Source organism: Dendrobates tinctorius, unplaced genomic scaffold (genome assembly GCF_039654945.1).
Source record: "Dendrobates tinctorius isolate UK_male_01 unplaced genomic scaffold, ASM3965494v1 ptg000231l, whole genome shotgun sequence".
Taxonomy (NCBI): Eukaryota; Metazoa; Chordata; class Amphibia; order Anura; family Dendrobatidae; genus Dendrobates; species Dendrobates tinctorius.
Genome location: NW_027361898.1, coordinates 24430022 through 24449589, shown reverse-complemented (window position 1 = coordinate 24449589; position 19568 = coordinate 24430022). Strand labels below are relative to the sequence as shown.

Here is a 19568-nt window from a genome sequence, read left to right as displayed (position 1 = left end):
TAAGAGGGATCCACTGCATTCTCCACCTCCTCCGGTGCCCATTAACAGCCAGTCCCCCCCGCCACGCCGCCGGGATGATCTTTTGCCGGCCGGCGTTTTTTTCCATGGGCGCGGCCATCTTGGATCCGGCGCCGCCCCCGACGTCACGCGGGCACACCCATTCCCAGCGTGCCTTGCGCCTGAGGTCAGAGGGGCGTGACCCGAAAGTGGCCGCCCCTCCTAGAGCTCCTGGACATCGGCAGAGGGGGGGGGCGGCGCGGCAGCCACGGAAGAGCCCCTGGACCCCTGACCATGCTGCGCTGACTCCCACTCGGACGCTGAGCCCCCGGGGAACCAGTGGACGGCGCTTCCACCCCTGACGCCCGGCGCACAGGCTCTGCCTGATCTTCCACGCTGGCACGGGGGTGGGCAGGTACAGACATCTTGACACGCCGTCTTCAGCACACGGGTCCCTGTCAGGACAGGAAACCCAACTGAAGCAAGGGAGAGGTACCGCCCTTTTATCTTCAGTAGGGTTCCTGATTTTGCATGGAAAAAGTCAAAGGCGCTCCTTCCCTTCTGAGCTCTGCCATGCGCCGAAACAGTGGTCCCCCCCCCCCCCCCATATCAGGTATCAGCGTACTCAGGACAAATTGCACAATAACTTTTGCAGTCCAATTTCTCATGTTACCCTTGGTAAAATAAAAATTATTTGACCTGAAGTAATTTTTTTGTGAAAAAATGTTAAATGCTCATTTTTTTTTTTTAAACATTCAAAAAATTCCTGAAGCACCTGAAGGGTTAATAAACTTCTAGAATGTGGTTTTGAGCACCTTGAAGGGTGCAGCTTTTAGAATGGTATCACTTTTGGGTATTTTCTATCATATAGACCCCTCAAAGTGACTTCAAATGTGATATGGTCCCTAAAATTAAAATGGTGTAAAAATGAGAAATCGCTGGTTAACTTTTAACCCTTATAACTTCCTAATAAAAAAAAATTTTGGTTCCAAAATTGTGCTGATGTAAAGTAAACATATTGGAAATGTTTTTTATTATGTTTTTTTGTGTGGCATAAAAATTCAAAGTTGGAAAATTGCGAAATTTTCAAAATTTTTGCCAAGTTATATCAATGAAATTTTACCACTAACATGAAGTACAATACGTCATGAAAAAACAATGTCAGAATGACCGGGATCCATGGAAGCGTTCCAGAGTTATTACCTCATAAAGAGACAGTGGTCAGAATTATTAAAATTGGCCCGGTCATGAACGTGCAAACCACCCTTGGGGTAAAGGGGTTAAGATGGGCCGATTCCAATCATCGGAATGTTTAAGTTGTCACTCATTAGATGCAGACTTTATCCACATGATCTGGCAGTGTCCTATTATCGCACAATATTGGAAGGAGGTGACGTCATTATTAACTTCCCTGGTACAAGCTCCTGTTCCCCTTCAGCCACTATGCTGGGATTTTTCTGCGGGAGACAATATTTATGGCATGAAAGGTACTGGCGCTGCGGTGGATGGGAGGCTCATGTCCCTCCCTTAGAATCTGGATTGATTTGGTGAACTCAATTATCCCTTATGAACGTACACTGTATCGAAACAGGGGATGCCCGGGTAAATTTGAAAAGATCTGGGAGAGGTGGAATTCCTCTCATCTTACTCTGTAGAGTGGAGGCATCAAATAACATAATTTATTGTGTGATATCAGGCTGCGAAATAGTAGTTCTTGTAGCTGTAGCTAAGGAAGTTAAAATAGGCTTTATTACTTGTGCAATAATATAAAGGCTTGTACAATGTAACTGACTAACATTTTATAAGTGGCCTATTGCCCTTCGTATATATTTAATAGGCTGAGTACGTTTTATTCCGTATGTAAACCGGAATGCACATTTTGCTTTGCATTTAACAATATGTAGAAATGTGTATGTGTATATTCTATACAGTGCTTATTACCATATGCAAGTATGCTGTATATTTTGTTTTATGGTTCAATAAACGAATTTAAAAAAACCCCTCAAAAACGCTGTGCACATGCTGCAGATTTGAATCCGCATGTCAATTCTTTTGTGTGGATCCGCAGTGTTTTGACACCTGCTCCATTATAGGAATCCGCAGGTGTCAAAACGCAGGGGAAATCCACACAAAATCTGCAGAAAATCCACAGTAACTCCGCACGGAAAAATCCACAGAGTAATCAGCAACGTGTGCACATACCCTAAGACATCCGTGTGTGATGTCCAGAGCACAGACCAAGGGTCTCCTGACCTGAACAGCCGCACGGGCCTATCTGAACCGAGATACACAGACATCTGAATTTTAGTGAAGAAAACCCCTCTACTAGCGATTCTTGTAATAGGATAAATAAAAATGTGATCACTCGGGTTTAAACGCTCCCATTAATCCCAATAACGGGGATCTCAAAGTTCCCTGTATGAATGAAGTGTTGGCACACGATTCACCACAGCTCCAGTTCACTTATATTGGACTGACAGGCAATATGAATGTAGCAGTGGTATGAATGCTCGAGCACCCTTCTGATCAATTACATGGGACTGACAAAATGACTATGTTAAAGGGAACCTGTCATGTAATTTAAAGCATGTCAACTGTCCCCAGTGCGCCTTATCACTTTGTCATTAAAAATGGCACGGTGATCATGTTCAAAAAGCACTTTATATAGTTCGATTGTACCTGCTCATTTAGTCATAGGGGTGATTTGGTGTTCCAGGTTGCGTCGTCACTTGAATCTACTGTAAAATCCTGCGCTTGCGCAGTGTGTAGTGTGGAGCGGGCACCCGCGCTTGTGCAGTTTGTGGCAAAAGCGGCTCCCCACTTTACACTGTGCAAACGCAACTCCAAATTACACACTGTGCAAACGATGTTGTCCACTCGACACTGCGCCAGCAATGCTACATACAGCGCAAACGTGGGATTTTACAGCAGATTCAAGTGACGTGTGAGGCAAGAGCAGCTCCATGCTACACACTGGGCAAGCTTTTACAGTGGATTGCAGCATCAGCGCAACCCAGAACATCAAATTGTGTGGGCGGAGACTGACTAAACGAAAATGAAGCACACCCCAAAGACACTACAGTTAGAACAAACCAGCTCATTTAAAGTGCTTTTTGGACATTACAGGGCCATTTTTTTGGAAGGAAAAAAAAAATGTGTTAGTGATGCATATTGCATTGCTAACGCACTGGGGACAGTTTAGATGCTAAAAATGACATGACCAGTGCCCTTTCATTAATCCCGTAGAAGTGAATGGAATGGTGGTCAAGCATGGACACCAATGCTACATTCACACAGTGGAGAAAAAGTTATTTTGAAACTGCAACTCCCAGCATGCACCAATGGCTACATACTACACAATATAGCCTCCCTATATGAAATCTGTCGTCAGGTTATGCTGCGCTGACGACAGTATAGGGTGATGATAGATCCTGAATCCAGAGCTCTAGGCTTTTCCTTTTTTCTCTAGTAGCCGCCCTCATAAAATCCCTGGTAACCTGCTGTAGCAATTTTAGAGCTGAGGTGTTTGCTCAATGTTGGGCATGCTCAGCCTGCGAGATTCATGAGCTAATGACCTCTCTGTACATATAAACAGTATATGGATAGCTAGGTGGGTGGGGGAGCTGCAGATCCATAGATTTTATAGAAATCACTGCTAGATGAAGCAAAAACATCGCTGGGTCTTCGTCACTACTATATACTGTGCTCTGAAACTGAGTACTATAGCCTTATAACAGGTTTACTCTGATGCAACTATAGCGTGTACTCTGCAGGCTGGGAGTTGTATTTTCAAATCTGTTTTTTTTATCTGATAGTGATATTAAATGCAAAATTCTAAGACAGTCAGCAATCATGCTCACATTTCCTGACTGCTACTGAAGTGTTACACAGCTATACAGTAGGGAATATGCCCCAGCGGGTCTGAGCTGTGCTCGGGCAGCGAAGAGATGGGCAGGAAAGAGGTGGCAGCTTACCACACACTTAACAGCATGCAAGGAATGATAGGAAATGTAGTTTCAGCATGAAGCTGAGATCCAAGTTTTCTTCTTTTACACTGATGGCTGCACTGGCAGATTGACTTTTTGACCACAGAAAAACCCTTTAAAAGGAATCTGTCAACCGGTTTTTGCTATGTAATCTGGACACTGCAGGATAGAGGCTGAAACACAGAATTCAGGAATGTGTCACTTCTCAAAGTGCTAACTGAGAAGGTTTTCTCACTACAAGATTAATATTGCAACAACTTCCCCTCCTCTGATAAGCACCTCATGTCTATAGGCTTTGTCTAGAGCCTGGTGTAGGCGGTGTTAGCTTTCTCAGCTCTGCTCCACTGCTAATTCTAAAAGCTCTGATTGAGTGAGAATGACTACACCAAGTAATCTAAGTGATACCTTTTTGGAATCAGGGTCTCTTTCCCTACATTAGACTGCTCTCAGTTAAGAAAGAAAAAAAAACCTGCTGACAGACTCCCTCTTAGGCTAGTTTCACACTAGTGTTTTTTAGCACTGCGCTTCGTGCGCAGTAGAATCGCATGCAAAAATCACATCATGCGTTTTGTATGAGTTTGCTTTTTTTTTTTTTTAGGCCTGTTTCACACTTCCGTTTTTGTGTCCGCCAAACGGATCCGTTTCCGTTTTTTTGACGGAAACTGATGCAAACGGATCCGTTTTTAAAAAAACGGATCCATTTTTTTGACGGATCCGCGGTAACCGCTAATGGAAGTCTATGGGACAAAAAAACGGATCCTGCAAAAAATTGGCGGATCCGTTTTTTTACGGAAACCAACGGATTTTGACGGATTTGAAAAAACGGAAGTGTGAAACAGGCCTTAGACGCATGCGTTTTAACCAGTTTCTAGCCATGTTAACTCTTAAAATTCCTGCGTTCCCATAGACTGTAATGTGATTTTTTTTTTTTTTGCGCATTCCGTGTGCAAGCTTTTTTTTTTCTTAGACAGGCTGGACGGACCAAAAATGCAACGGGTTGCGTCCGGCGCGTCTAGGCGCACACTACAAAAAAAAGCATGCGCACAAAAACGCATATGAAAGCGTGCATACGTTAGACCATGCGTCTCCATGTTAAAGATAGGGGCGCAGGACACATGCGCATGGACGCGCACGAAGCGCAGCACTAAAAAACGCAAGTGTGAACCAGCCTTACTGCAGATCCACAGAAATTAGGTACTTTATATAACAAAAAAAAGCCTATGGTCTTGATCATTTGAAATTTGTGACTGAAAATTAAGTTTATGGTTTATTATCATAAAGAAGAGAGGACAATGGTGAAGAAAAAAAAAAAAAAGCAAACCACAAAACCTAGGTAAGGCTGGTTTCACATGCGTTTTTCCCCTATACTTTAACATGGGTGCGCATTAGGGTGACCGGATCTCATATGGGGGGGAAAAAATGTCAGAATCATGTTCGTCTGGACCCCACAAAACGATTCCCCTTTCCAGATATTGAGAGAGCCAAAATTTGAGCTCGATCAAACGACATTAACCCGTGCCGCTCATCGCTCAAAGTTTGAAAAAATCCAAATTGAGGTATTTTAAGATTTAGGTATTTTGCATAGTCTGTTAGACTATAAAGAATGTGACAACAACATTGCAGAAATAGCCCTGACCAAATTTTCGAACCATTTGTGGTATTTGAATGCAGAGTTGGTGGGATTATCGTTTTTTGATCCCATCAGAGAACGCTAGGGTTGTAAATCCAAAAGTTAGGAAAGAAAAATTAAAAGAGGTAGGAAGTAACGGACTTTAACGACCTTCTGACAAAAGATGAACAAAAGCAATATGTCCTGCAAGTTGTAAGCAAATGCCGAGCATTATATTCTGACGTTTCAAAAACTACTTTAACAAAAGCTCTAGAATAGATTAGATAACTATGTAAAATTATCAACTCATGTAGGTTAGCGTGCTCTGATGGTTCATCTGTGCTACTGATGCGCAAAAAAACGCACCAAAACCCGCAAAAAACGCACACAAATGTATGATGCGTTTTTTTCATGCGTGCAAAAAACGCGCAGCAAAAAAACGCAAGTGTGAAAGTAGCCTAAAGGTAACCTGACGGGAGATGCACTTTGTCCAAACCAAGGACAGCATGAATTAGACACTGATTAAGTCACTGAAGACATGTAGGGTTAAGTCTGTGCCATTTAAGATGAAATACACCTTTGAAAACTATCCTAGAAAGTCTCCTAGCTGCACTCCCCTAGATTGACAGGTCTCTTAACACACGATTGCCCAGCCAGCATAAAAATATACTTTCTGTGAAAACACGGAAGCATTTCAGAGCAAACTATACACAGATATAATAACGAAGCCAGCTCTTGATTCACGCTGTGGGAGTTTTAAGGAAACTCTCACTCATTCTTAAAAGAAGATGATTTGGGAAATACATGGGAAAAATAAATCACCAAGAATCAGATCCTATGACACAGGCTAACCTTGAATTTACATGGTAATATGGTCCTGCCAATACCTGATGGTTGAGATGCATCATGAGCAGTCCCAACTATTTTTCCATACGAAACCACTAAGTAACTAAAGACAAGTGTGCACAACACAGACGTTCGCTGAATTTTTTTTTTTTATTTTTTTTTTTAATTCTCAAAAGCATCATGGCTCCCATAATAATAAAAGCAGTCACTAACTGCTTATTGCACTTGTTCCACATACAGTCTTCCTCATACAAGACCATTCTGCTCATGGCCCTTTGTCCTGTCCTGGTATCAAAGCTTATATTGCCTGCCAAGTAGCATGGGAAAACTAAGACAGCGAATACATGAGTGATTTGTTATTCACTGGAAAAAGATGGTCATGGACACACTGAAACATGGACCTATAAGGAGTCAGTATGCTTACTTATAAAGGAGAACAACTTGGTTGTGGAGCATCAATAGCCATTGGTTCTGCCCTTTGGTCTGCTGACAGATTGTCATCAACTATCTGGCTACAAATGACTTGCACAGCTACATGATCACGAAGTCATTGTAAATCCTTTACCTAAAAAGGCAGCTTTAATACTGAGTGATACCTAGGCTAGAAAGATCAGTGCATCTGCCTGCAGAGGGTACATCAAGAAAAAAAACATACATAGTTTATTAAAAAGAAACCTTACCAGGATCAACCAAAGTCTTCTGGTACACTTCCTTCAACTTCTTGCTCTTGACATTCTTTCCTTGAGTGAGGTTTCGGTACATTTCATAGCCGATAATCAACACTCCTCCATTATCATGCCAGCGTTGTAGCATGTATCCTCGCTCTTGAGGACGCTTTAATGTAACAAGTTCGCAGACCTGACAGAAGAAACAGCATCATTTAATAACTCAAGTGATGAAATATTAGGCTCTGAGACCACAACAGAAGACAAGGTGACTTTAGCATGTGAAGTTGACTTACTAAGGCCGATTTATCATTATATATAAATCGAAAAAGTGTTCAAATGGTCATCTAGAAAAAAATTACTGAAAATGTCTCATCTTGCAAAGATTGCATGACATCAAAATATTATATATATATATATATATATATATATATATATATATATATATATATATATATATATATAATTTTGATGTCATGCAATCTTTGCAAGATGAGACATTTTCAGTAATTTTTTTCTAGTTGACCATTTGAACACTTTTTTTTTGAACATTATGTGCTTATGATACAGTTTTATAGCTTTGATTGTTACGGATGTGGAGATAACAAAAAAATAAATACATTTTTTGCATGTAAAAACAGGATTTGTGGGTTGCTTACCGTAAAATCTGTTTCTCGGAGTCTTCGTTGGGGGACACAGAGACAATGGGTGTGTGCTGCTGCCACTAGGAGGCTGACACTAAGCACAAAAAAAGGTTAGCTCCTCCTCCGCAGTGTACACCCCACCGACCGGCAGGAAGTTCCTCAGTTAGTGAGAAAGCAGTAGGAGAAGTAACAGAATAGATTGAAAACAGAACAGACAACTCAAACCAACCAACATAATAACAAGAGTTGTAGAACATGGGAGGGTGCTGTGTCCCCCAATGAAGGCTCCGAGAAACAGATTTTACGGTAAGCAACCCAAAAATCCTGTTTTCTCGTTCACCTTATTGGGGGACACAGACCATGGGACGTCCCAAAGCAGTCCCTGGGGTGGGAAAAACAAACTTCCATCAGGCCAGCGGACTCACTACCGCAGCCTGCAGGATCCTTCTACCTGGCATCCGCCGAAGCGTAGGTATGGACCTTGTAGAATTTTACAAACGTGTGAACCGATGACCAGGTTGCAGCTTCGCAAAGCTGCAGAGCGGAAGCTCTGTGACGTACTGCCTAGGAGGCACCCACTGCCCGGGTAGAGTGTGCTCTAATTCCCGGAGGGACCACTCGTTGTTTGACCCGGTAGGCCTCCAAAATTGCTGATCTGATCCAGCGAGCAATAGTAGCTTTGGAGGCCGGGTGACCTTTCCGCGCCCCATCTGGAATGATGAAAAAAGAATCTGTCTTCCGCAAGAAGTCATCCTAGTTAGGTAGACATTCATCGCCCTGACCAAGTCCAGCTTGTTCAAGGACGGCTCCCGAGGGTGAGCTGGACCCGGACAAAAGGACGGGAGAACAATGTCCTCATTCAGGTGGAAAGTGGACACCACCTTAGGAAGGAAAGAGGGCGGAGGCCGCAGAACTACCTTGTCCTGGTAGAGTACCAAGAGAGCGGCAAGAGAGGGCCGCCAATTCCGACGCGCACCGGATGGAGGTGATGGCTGCCAGAAAGGCTACTTTCCACGAAAGGAGAGAAAGGGAAACATCCCAGAGAGGTTTAAAGGAAGGACCTTGCAGAACCTCGAGAACCAGATTAAGATCCCATGGATCTACGGGCGCTCGGTACGGAGGAACCGTGTGAGCCACACCTTGACGGAAGGTTTTAACCTGAGGACGGGAGCCAACGTCTTCCGAAATAAAATGGACAGCGCCGACACTTGACCCTTTAAAGAGCTGAGGGCAAGACCCGCATCCAGCCCCGCTTGAAGGAACGCCAGGACAGAAGGGAGCCAAAAAACACATGGGCGGAATGTCATTGATCTCGCACCAAGTGAAATAGTTCTTCCAAGAACGGCAATAAATCTTGGAAGACAATGGCTTCCTGGCTCGGATCATGGTATGAATAACTCGATCGGAAAATCCTGATCGTTGCAAAACCTCGGCCTCAACAGCCACGCCGTTAAATTGAGCGGCCGAGAATTGGGGTGGCAAATCGGACCTTGAGACAGCAGATCTGCTCAGTCTGGAAGCTTCCAGAGGGCGTCCGCGAGAAGGTTGGCGATGTCCGCGAACCAATCCCTACTGGGCCAATTCGGGACGAAGAGGAGGATTGAAATTCCTTCCGCCTTGATTTTCTTCAGTAGCCTGGGAAGAAGAGGCAGGGGAGGAAACCGGTAGGGGAGCTCGAACTGCGACCAAGGAATGGCCAGAGCGTCGGCGCCCACCGAGAGAGGATCTCGAGCCCTGGATACAAACTGTGGAACTTTCCTGTTGAGGCGAGAAGCTAGCAGATCTACGTCCGGGGTTCCCCACGACGGCAAGCTGAAGAAATACTTCCGGATGTAGGGACCACTCTCCAGCCGCGAGATCCTCGCGGCTGAGAAATCGGCGGCCCAATTGTCGACGCCGGGAATGTGTACCGCGGATATTGCCGGGACTGAAGCCTCCGCCCAATGTAGAATCTTGGACATTTCTGCCAGGGCTGAGACACTCCGCGTCCCTCCCTGGCGTGTGACATATGCCACCGCCACGGCATTGTCTGAATCCGGATAGGCAGTCCCCTGAGAAATCTCTCCCAGTGAACGAGAGACAGATAAATCGCTCGTATCTCGATAACGTTGAATGGCAGGGCTGACTCCTGAGTTGACCAACGACCCTGAACAGTGATTGTGGAACACTGCCCCCCCCAGCCAAGGAGGCTGGCATCCGTTGTCACAATCTGCCAGTTAAAGGGGAGGAATGACCGTCCTAGGGAGATGAGAGGAGACGTCAGCCATCAATTGAGGGACTGCTTGACACGGTTTGAAAGACGAAATGGGCGATCCAGGGAAAGAACAGACCTGTTCCACCGGGATAGGATGGCGAGTTGGAGAGGTCTGGAGTGAAATTGGGCAAAGGGGACCGCCTCTGTTGCCGCCACCATCTTTCCCAGGACTTTCATGGTCGTCCGGAGAGATGGAAGTCTCATGAGCTGCCGCGATCGTACATCCTGTTGCAGGGAGCCAATTTTCTCTTGAGGGAGAAAAACCCTCAATCGACGAGTGTCGAACAATAGACCCAGAAACACAAGACGTTGTGTCGGGACAAGACAGGACTTCTTTTCGTTGATGAGCCACCCGAAATTGGTCAGGTAAGACTTTGGCGAGCTTGACGAAAGGATGGAGCTTTGATCAGAATGTCGAGGTACGGAAAAAGAACAAGACCTCTGATTCTCCACCAGGCCATCAACGTCGCCATGATCTCTGTAAATACTGTGGGTGCGTTGGCAAGACCGAACGGCAGTGCACAAAATTGGTAATGTTCCTGGCGAATAGCAGGAATTTCTGATGCCCGGAGAATATGGGAACATGTAGATAGGCATCTTGAATGTCTATTGAACACATGAACTCCTGCGTCTCCATGGAAGCGATTAACCGAAGAAACTCCATTCGGAAATGACGCAGTCGGGCTCTCCTGTTGAGTAATTTGAGGTCCAAGATGGGGCGAACTGTCCCGCCTTTGTTCGGCACCACGAACAGGTTTGAATAAAATCCTGTGAAACGTTCTGATTCGGGAACGGGCACAATCACCCCGGAACTGAGGAGAGAGGCGATGGATGCAAGAACCCCGGAACTAAGGCTGGATCTTTTGGAGGACGGGACTCGAAGAAGCGATCCCGTGGACGAGAAATGAACTCTATCTTGTACCCTGAAGATACAAGCTCCCTGACCCAAGCATCCTCTACTGAGGCCAGCCAGGTATCCCTGAAGAAACGGAGTCGACCTCCCAATTGGGAGGGACCCTCGGGAGTTCGTTGACAGTCATGCTGACGTGGACCGTCCAGATCTGGACCGGGAGGGTCTGCCCTGGGAGGAGTGAGATCGCCAGGAGGGAGTGGGTCTGAAGGACACGGTCTTTCTATCCTGGCGTACCTGTGGTCTTTGTTGGTTAGAGAAGTTCTCTGCCGTATTGAAGCGGCGGTAAGCCCAAAAGGGCCGAAACTGACGCCTTGGCGGGGGTCTGCGAGGTTTGGACTGAGGGAGGAGAGAACTCGTGCCTCCAGTGGCGTCCTTAATAATCTGGTCCAGCTGGGACCCAAAGAGACGCGCTCCCTGAAAAGGCAGATTGGTAAGAGACTTTTTAGAAGACAAGTCCACCTGCCAAGCCTTGAGCAAAATTGTACATCGGATTGCCACAACGTTGATTGACGCCTGAACAGCGCGAGACGCGGCATCCAAGGAAGCAGACAGCAGATAATCCCCTGCATGGGAAATCTGGTTGGCCAGATCGGTCAATTGCTCTGGTTGGGCCTTATCTAGGATGCCCTTACGGAGATTCTCTGCCCAAGTGGCTATGGCCTTTGCCACCCAAGATGAGGCAAAGACTGGACATAGCGCCACTGCAGCCGCCGCGAATGCTGACTTTGCCAAGGATTCTATAGTTCTATCATTAGAATCCTTTAGTGACGCTACACCTGAAAGCGGGAGAACCGTGTTATTAGAAAGTCTGGACATGGGTGCGTCCACCGACGGGGAAGCAGAGCAGTTGTCAATGAGCTCTTTAGCCAACGGATACAGCACGCCGAGACGCTTCCCTCTTTGAAATCTCTTTGCGACCTGCTGGACCCTGCAGAAGTGTCCAGGGGCAACTTATCAAGAACGGCCAACTAGGGACTGAGACACCCTGGTGAGGTCTGCCACAGATTGTGAAAGGGACGAGGCCCAGCCAGGAATGGGGGGGCTCGATTTCACGTGGCGCAGTAGATGGCTCCTGGACGGCATCCTGCTGAACGGGATTGCTGCAGTCCCGGTAGAGGGGAATTTGCGATTGCAAGAGGAGCATGCGGAAAAAACCTGCGGAAGTGCTGGAGGGTTGTGGGACAGCAAGGCAGGGTAGGGCGACAGTCTGCAGATGCAGAACTACTCACGGTCCGGTGTCCCCGAAAGATGGCATCTGCTGTAGTCTCCGGCTGTCAGGCTGCAAAGATGGCGGCAGCCTGATGTGAGGAATCAAAAAGCGCGGTCTCTGTGTAAGAAGAAAGGCGGAGCTAGCCGCCTGCACCAGAGGGAAGAACCGCCTCCTCCCCCTTCCCAGCCACAAGACTAGAGAGGCGGTGGGAGGGCTTAGGAACGGGCGGGAGCGCAGCCGGCCTATGATAATGAACGGGGGGCGTGGCCGCGACGGGCGCGAAGGCCCAAACTGAAGCCGGGGACTAAATTTGAAACGGCGGCCGCCTGTCAGCACGGGGCAGCGCGGAAGAACTGCGGCGCAGCTGCCCCTAAAGGAGACGCCGCCATAGCCCTGCTCCCAGACGCAACCCTCACAAGAATACCGGCGGTGGGGTGAAGAAGGCCCGCACCGCCGCCAAAAAGGGATGCGGCGACCGTCGGACGGCGCCAGCAGTGTGAGAATCTGCGGCGCTACTTTGGCGGCGCTCCAGGGTCATCTTGTGGCTTTATGTTCCGCTGCTGCAATAAAGGTACCTTCTGTATCCCACGCTGTCTGCTCATCTTCTACGTATTTGCGCCTCGTCCAACCGACAGGCTCTGGTGGGCGAGTGGGTGGGAGGCAAGGACCATCTGTTTTCGCTGGCACGACACCTGTGCTCAGCCTGTGGTCCGCCCGGAGAACTAGGAGGATACGGGGTGGCAGTACACGCCGTACTCATAGCCTCTTTGTGGGAGTACAGTTGTGACTCTTCACACTGTATCCCTCCTGGAACCTGAAAAGGAACGATGCACATCGAGGTAGATATGGGTCTAATGAAAGACCAGTGTCCACCTCCTACTGACACTAAGCTAAACTGAGGAACTTCCTGCCGGTCGGTGGGGTGTACACTGCGGAGGAGGAGCTAACCTTTTTTTGTGCATAGTGTCAGCCTCCTAGTGGCAGCAGCATACACCCATGGTCTCTGTGTCACCCAATAAGGCGAACGAGAAACAGCATTTTCAGTGGCAAATATTTTTTCTTCATACTTTATTTTGAATATATTTTTTTGTCTCACAATTGACTCTCATATAGAAATATCTTACTATTAGCCCCATATAGTAATTATATGCTATACATACTCCACCCTGTAGCAATGTCCCCCCCCCCCACCCTGGTGCCCATCTACCAGTAATGTCCCCCCCCCCCACCCTGGTGCCCATCTACCAGTAATGTCCCCCCCCCCCCACCCTGGTGCCCATCTACCAGTAATGTCCCCCCCTCCACCGTGGTGCCCATCTACCAGTAATGTCGTCCCCCCCCCACCCTGGTGCCCATCTACCAGTAATGTCCCCCCCCACCCTGGTGCCCATCTACCAGTAATGTCCCCCCCCACCCTGGTGCCCATCTACCAGTAATGTCCCCCCCCACCCTGGTGCCCATCTACCAGTAATGTCCCCGCCACCCTGGTGCCCATCTCGCAGTAATGTCCCCGCCACCCTGGTGCCCATCTCGCAGTAATGTCCCCGCCACCCTGGTGCCCATCTCGCAGTAATGTCCCCGCCACCCTGGTGCCCATCTAGCAGTAATGTCCCTGCCACCCTGGTGCCCATCTAGCAGTAATGTCCCCGCCACCCTGGTGCCCATCTAGCAGTAATGTCCCCGCCACCCAGGTGCCCATCTAGCAGTAATGTCCCCGCCACCCTGGTGCCCATCTAGTAGTAATGTCTCCCCCACCCTGGTGCCCATCTAGTAGCAGCATCCCTCATCCTGGTCCCCATCTTGCAGTGATGTCACCCATCCCGACGCTCTTCACATACAGTCATGGCCAAAAGTTTAGAGAATGACACATTATATTTTCACATGATCTGCTGGGCTCTGGTTTTTATGTGTGTTTGTCAGATGTTATCACATACAGAAATATAATTGCAATCATATTATGAGTAGCAAAAGGTTATATTGACAGTTAGAATGCAGCAAGTCAATAATTGCAGTGTTGACCCTTCTTCAGGACCTCAGCAATTCTCCCTGGCATGCTCTCAATCAACTTCTGGATCAAATCCTGACTGATAGCAGTCCATTCTTGCAAAATCAATGCTTTTATTTTGTCTGAATTTGAAGGTTTTTGTTTGTCCACCCGTCTCTTGATGATTGACCACAAGTTCTCAATGGGATTAAGATCTGGGGAGTTTCCAGGCCATGGTCCCAAAATCTCTATGTTTTGTTCCCTGAGCCATTTAGTTATCACCTTTGCTTTATGGCAAGGTGCTCCATCATGTTGAAAAAGGCATTGTTGATCGCCAAACTGCTCTTGGACGGTTGGGAGAAGTTGCTCTTGGAGGACATTCTGGTACCATTCTTTATTCATGGCTGTGTTTTTAGGCAAGACTGAGAGAGAGCCCATTCCCGTGGCTGAGAAGCAACCCCACACATGAATGGTTTCAGGATGCTTGACAGTTGGCATGAGACAAGACTGGTGGTAGAGCTCACCTGGTCTTCTCCGAATAAACCGTTTTCCAGATGTCCCAAACAATCGAAAAGGGGATTCATCAGAGAAAATGACTTTACCCCTGTCCTCAGCAGTCCACTCCCTGTACCTCTTGCAGAATATCAGTCTGTCCATGATGTTTTTTCTGGAGAGAAGTGGCTTCTTTGCTGCCCTCCTTGAGACCAGGCCTTGCTTCAAGAGTCTCCACCTCACAGTGCGTGCAGATGCACTCACACCTGCCTGCTGCCATTCTTGAGCAAGCTCTGCACTGCTGGTAGCCCGATCCCGCAGCTGAAACACTTTTAAGAGATGGTCCTGGCGCTTGCTGGACTTTCTTGGGCGCCCTGGAGCCTTTTTGGCAACAAGGGAACCTCTCTCCTTGAAGTTCTTGATGATGCAATAGATTGTTGACTGAGGTGCAATCTTTCTAGCTGCGATACTCTAACCTGTTAGGCCATTTTTGTGCAGTGCAATGATGACTGCACGTGTTTCTTTAGAGATAACCATGGTTAACAGAAGAGAAACAATGATGCCAAGCACCAGCATCCTTTTAAAGTGTCCAGTGGTGTCATTCTTACTTAATCATGACAGATTGATCTCCAGCCCTGTCCTCATCAACACCCACACCTGTGTTAATGGAGCAATCACTGAAACGATGTTAGCTGGTCCTTTTAAGGCAGGGCTGCAATGATGTTGAAATGTGTTATGGGGGATAAAGTTCATTTTCTAGGCAAACATTGACTTTGCAAGTAATTGCTGTTAAGCTGATCACTCTTTATAACATTCTGGAGTATATGCAAATTGCCATTAGAAAAAATGAAGCAGTAGACTTTGTAAAAATTATTATTTGTGTCATTCTCTAAACTTTTGGCCATGACTGTACTGTCTCTTGTGTGCACATGCAGTACATAATACATAGTTAGCAAGGCCGAAAAAATACATTTGTCCATCCAGGTCAGCTTATATAGAATAAATCTGCAGATCTACGTCCTTCTAAAGAACCTAATAACTGTGAGATACAATATTGTTACGCTCCAGGAAGACATCCAGGCCTCTCTTGAACCCCTCCAACTGAGTTCGCCATCACCACCTCCTCAGGCAAGGAATTCCAGATTCTCACAGTAAAGAATCCTCTTCTATTTTGGTGGAAAAACCTTTTCTCCTCCAGACGCAGAGAGTGCCCCCTTGTGCCAGTCACCTTCCTTGGTATAAACAGATCCTCTGAGAGATATTTGTATTGTCCCCTTATATACTTATACATGGTTATTAGATCACCCCTCAGTCATCTTTTTTCTTGACTAAATAATCCTAATTTTACTAATCTCTCTAGGTATTTTAATTCCCCCATGCCCTTTATTAATTTTGTTGCCCTCCTTTGTACCCGCTCTAGTTCTATTATATCCTTCCTGAGCACTGGTGCCCAAAACTGTACACAGTACTCCGCCGCGGAAAAAATCGCAGCATTAGCACAGCATGTGCGGAATGCCATAGGAATGCATGGAGTGCATTCTGTATGTGTTTAAGTGTTTTTGCTGCGAAAATCGTGGCAAAAACGCTTAAAAATCGCAAAGTGTGCACACAGCCTAAGGCCTCTTTCACACTTCAGTCTTGAAGTCAGTCGAAATCCGCCATTTTTCGAAACAAAAAAAAAAGGAACCATTTTTTTTGGTGGAATACGTTTTTTTTTCTCAGACTTGCATTAGCGGCGGATTGCGAGGGATGGTCGTCTGTTGCAACCGTCATTTGACGGATACGTTGGAATCTCAGCGTCCGCCGTCTGGTGTAGAAAGACATAGTAACTTTTTTTTGTCTGCTGCGGACCCGCTTTTTTAAACCGAGCATGCCCAGAAGATTTTCCATTCATGTAATTTAACCCTAAAAGCAGCTCTTGCTCAGGCAAAAAATGTTGCGCCTCTCTCTCTCCTTTATTAGAGCTCTGTTCCTTTAAATTTCACACACTTGCAGCTGCAACGGATCCGTCCAAAAAACGGATCCGGTGCATCTGTTTTTTGCAAATCTGCAACGGATCCGTTTTTTCACACTTTGACGGTTTGGAACTGATGTCTAAAGACTGAAGTGTGAAAGAGGCCTTAATGTTACAACCTGACGCTTTTATATTCCCCAGAACCAACATCGATCACTAGAACAGGGGTCCCCTGAATTCTGTTCATGCTCTCTGAATGTCAGCAGGAAGGAAGAGATCAAATGTATTTTAGCAGAGGTTACTTTTGTGCCCCACGAGATTCAATATATCTAGGGGTTGATTCAGCAACGTGCTGTGCTCAGCAGTTTCCGTCAATATCACAAATACTGGCCACTGCTCCATTCAAACTGCTCCTCACGCTGGTTGAAGTGTGAGGGAACGGGTAGAGGTTCTAGCGATTGGTGGGTGTTGTAGCGGACAGGACAATAATGTACTTTATCAGAAAGCCACTTTAAAAAAAACTTTGCATTTTAGCCTTTTAATTCACTCTAAAGTACTAAGATTACAAATCTAGAATTTTGGATCTAGCTTCAGTAACAAGAATAGTAAACAGGGGATCCCAAATTACTGGGCTTTAATTGTAATATACAAACCTCTAAAGCTTCATCATCATCAAGGCCATCCTGCCATTTTTCAAACTCATTGGTCCAGTTTAAAACTGTATTTAAAGGACACACCACCAGAGCAGTGGAAAACTCTAGCTGGTCACTGAGCAGGACAGTATGTAGAAATGAAACCACCTAAACAAAAGACAAAAACAGCATAAGATGTGATGATCTACCAAACTGAGCCCAAAACTGTTAGGTAATCTTCACATACGTTGAGGATGTCCGACAGACACAAAACATGCAGTGCAAGACACTTTAACATATTATCCGAGCATGCCCAAGTTACTTGGATAACACACGAGCATACTCTGATAACACGCTATCAGAGAATGTTCGCTCATCACTAGTTAGAGGTTCTTCACATGAATTTTGCTACAATTATTTGCTAGAAAAATAGAAGATGCACTCCATGATTTGAGACAAGTCCTGCTTCCATGTTCTCAGTTGTTTCTGATTAGGAAAAGTATCAGCATGTAACGCCACCCAAGTCATACTGCAAAAAGTGCAGGCATCAAGAATCAGAGTCTGCTCAAATGACTGCAGCTGGAATATTTATCTCTGAAAAAGGTAAGGTATACTTTTAAGATCTGACTAGGGAGATGACTAGTCCAGCACTGCCGCTAGTTGGCTTGTCCCAGCGCTGCTCCAGATGATTGAGAGGTCTCTCACTACGGGAGAAATCTGTTAATCACCGCTAGCAATGCTGAGAAAAGCCCATCAAGGCCAGAGCTGAATTAAGTCCCCGTCACACACAGCGATCTCGCTAGCGAGATCGCTGCTGAGTCACAAGTTTTGTGTTGCAACAGCGAGATCACTGTGTGTGACACTTACCAGCGACCGGCCCCCCTGCCGGGTATCGCTGATCGTGCTGGAATGGCAAGGATTTTTTTTGATCGGTGGTCTCCCGCTGGCCAGCACGCATCGCTGCATGTGGCAGGCGGGAGACCAGCGATCTGGAGCATGGTAACCAAGGTAAACATCGGGTTTCTAACCCTTTGTGTACGTTAGAAACCGATGCAGGGAGCTGGTAACCAAGGTAAACATCAGGTTTCTAAGGCCCTGTGCACACGGTGCGGATTCTGCTGTGGATCAGCAGCGGTTTTGCCGCAGAACTGCAGGTGATGTACAGTATCATTAAAGACTATGAGGAAAAAAAACGCTGTGCACATGCTGCAGATTTTTCCGCGCGGTTTTCGTGCGGGAAAAAAAAGCAGCATGTGACTTCCACTATCCGCAGGTGGAAAACCGCAAAAAAACAGGAAGAAATCGGCAGGAAAAATGCAGGTCATTTGACCTGCGGATTTCGTGAATTCTGCACAGAAAATGCATGCACAGAATACGCACCGTGTGCACATAGCCTAAGCGCCGCGCGGTGCTTAGAAACCAGATGTTTACCTTGGTTACCAGCTCCCTGCTCCAGCGCGCTGGTTTCTAACGTACACAGCGGGTAACTAAGCGACGTGCGTCGCTTGTTACCCGTGTGTCGCTGGTCACTGGTGAAGCTGCCTGTTCGGCAGCTCATCAGCGATCATGTAGCGACACACCAGCGATCCTGACAAGGTCATATCGTTGTCGGGATCACTGGTGAGTCGCTATGTGTGACGGGGCCCTAAGTCTCATCTCTGCCCATGGTCCCTGGCCAAATCATTAAGTACTTCAGCATCTTGTGATTTTTCTGTTTTTGCGTTTTTATTTTTTGCTCCCCTTCTTCCTTGAGACATAACTTTTATATTTTTCCGCCAATATGGCAGTGTCAGGGCTTGTTTTTTTTTTTGCGGGATGAGTTATACTTTTGAAAGACACCATTACTTTGACCAAATAGTGTACCACAAAATGGGGAAAAAAAAACTCTCCAAGTATGGTGAAGTTACACAAAAAAATAAAATAAAAATATAGGGATAGTTGTGTACTCACCGTAAAATCCTTTTCTCCGAGCCAATCATTGGGGGACACAGACAGTGGGTGTTATGCTGCTTGGCACTAGGAGGACACTACTTTAAGTAAACACAGAAAAAAGCTAACTCCTCCCCTGCAGTATACACCCTCTCGCTGGCTGGGAATTCCCCAGTTCGGTGAAAAAGCAGTAGGAGCATTCAACAAATGATAATCATAACTCTGTCAAAACCTAAGAATGCTCCAGTGAGCCAGTAGGCCAAACAAGGTGGGTGCTGTGTCCCCCAATGATTGGCTAGGAGAAAAGGATTTTACGGTGAGTACACAAAAATCCCTATTTCTCCTACGCCTCATTGGGGGGATACAGACAGTGGGACGTCCTAAAGCAGTCCCTGGGTGGGAAACATACAATTGCTTATACCCCATGTACCACTGACTCAACACTGTTACTGC

At 46.5% G+C, this 19568-nt stretch overlaps 1 protein-coding gene across 1 annotated transcript in view; it reads right to left on the bottom strand.

Annotated features, from left to right (window-relative positions):
* Positions 1–19568, bottom strand: part of ATRX (ATRX chromatin remodeler) — a 348862-nt gene that overhangs the window by 157096 nt on the left and 172198 nt on the right. The window contains exons 19-20 of the mRNA XM_073556201.1: positions 17208–17354; positions 7119–7296 (exon numbers count right to left, since the gene is read on the bottom strand). Of these exons, the coding sequence (XP_073412302.1) occupies positions 7119–7296; positions 17208–17354 (325 nt within the window). The remainder of the gene's footprint in view (positions 1–7118; positions 7297–17207; positions 17355–19568) is intronic.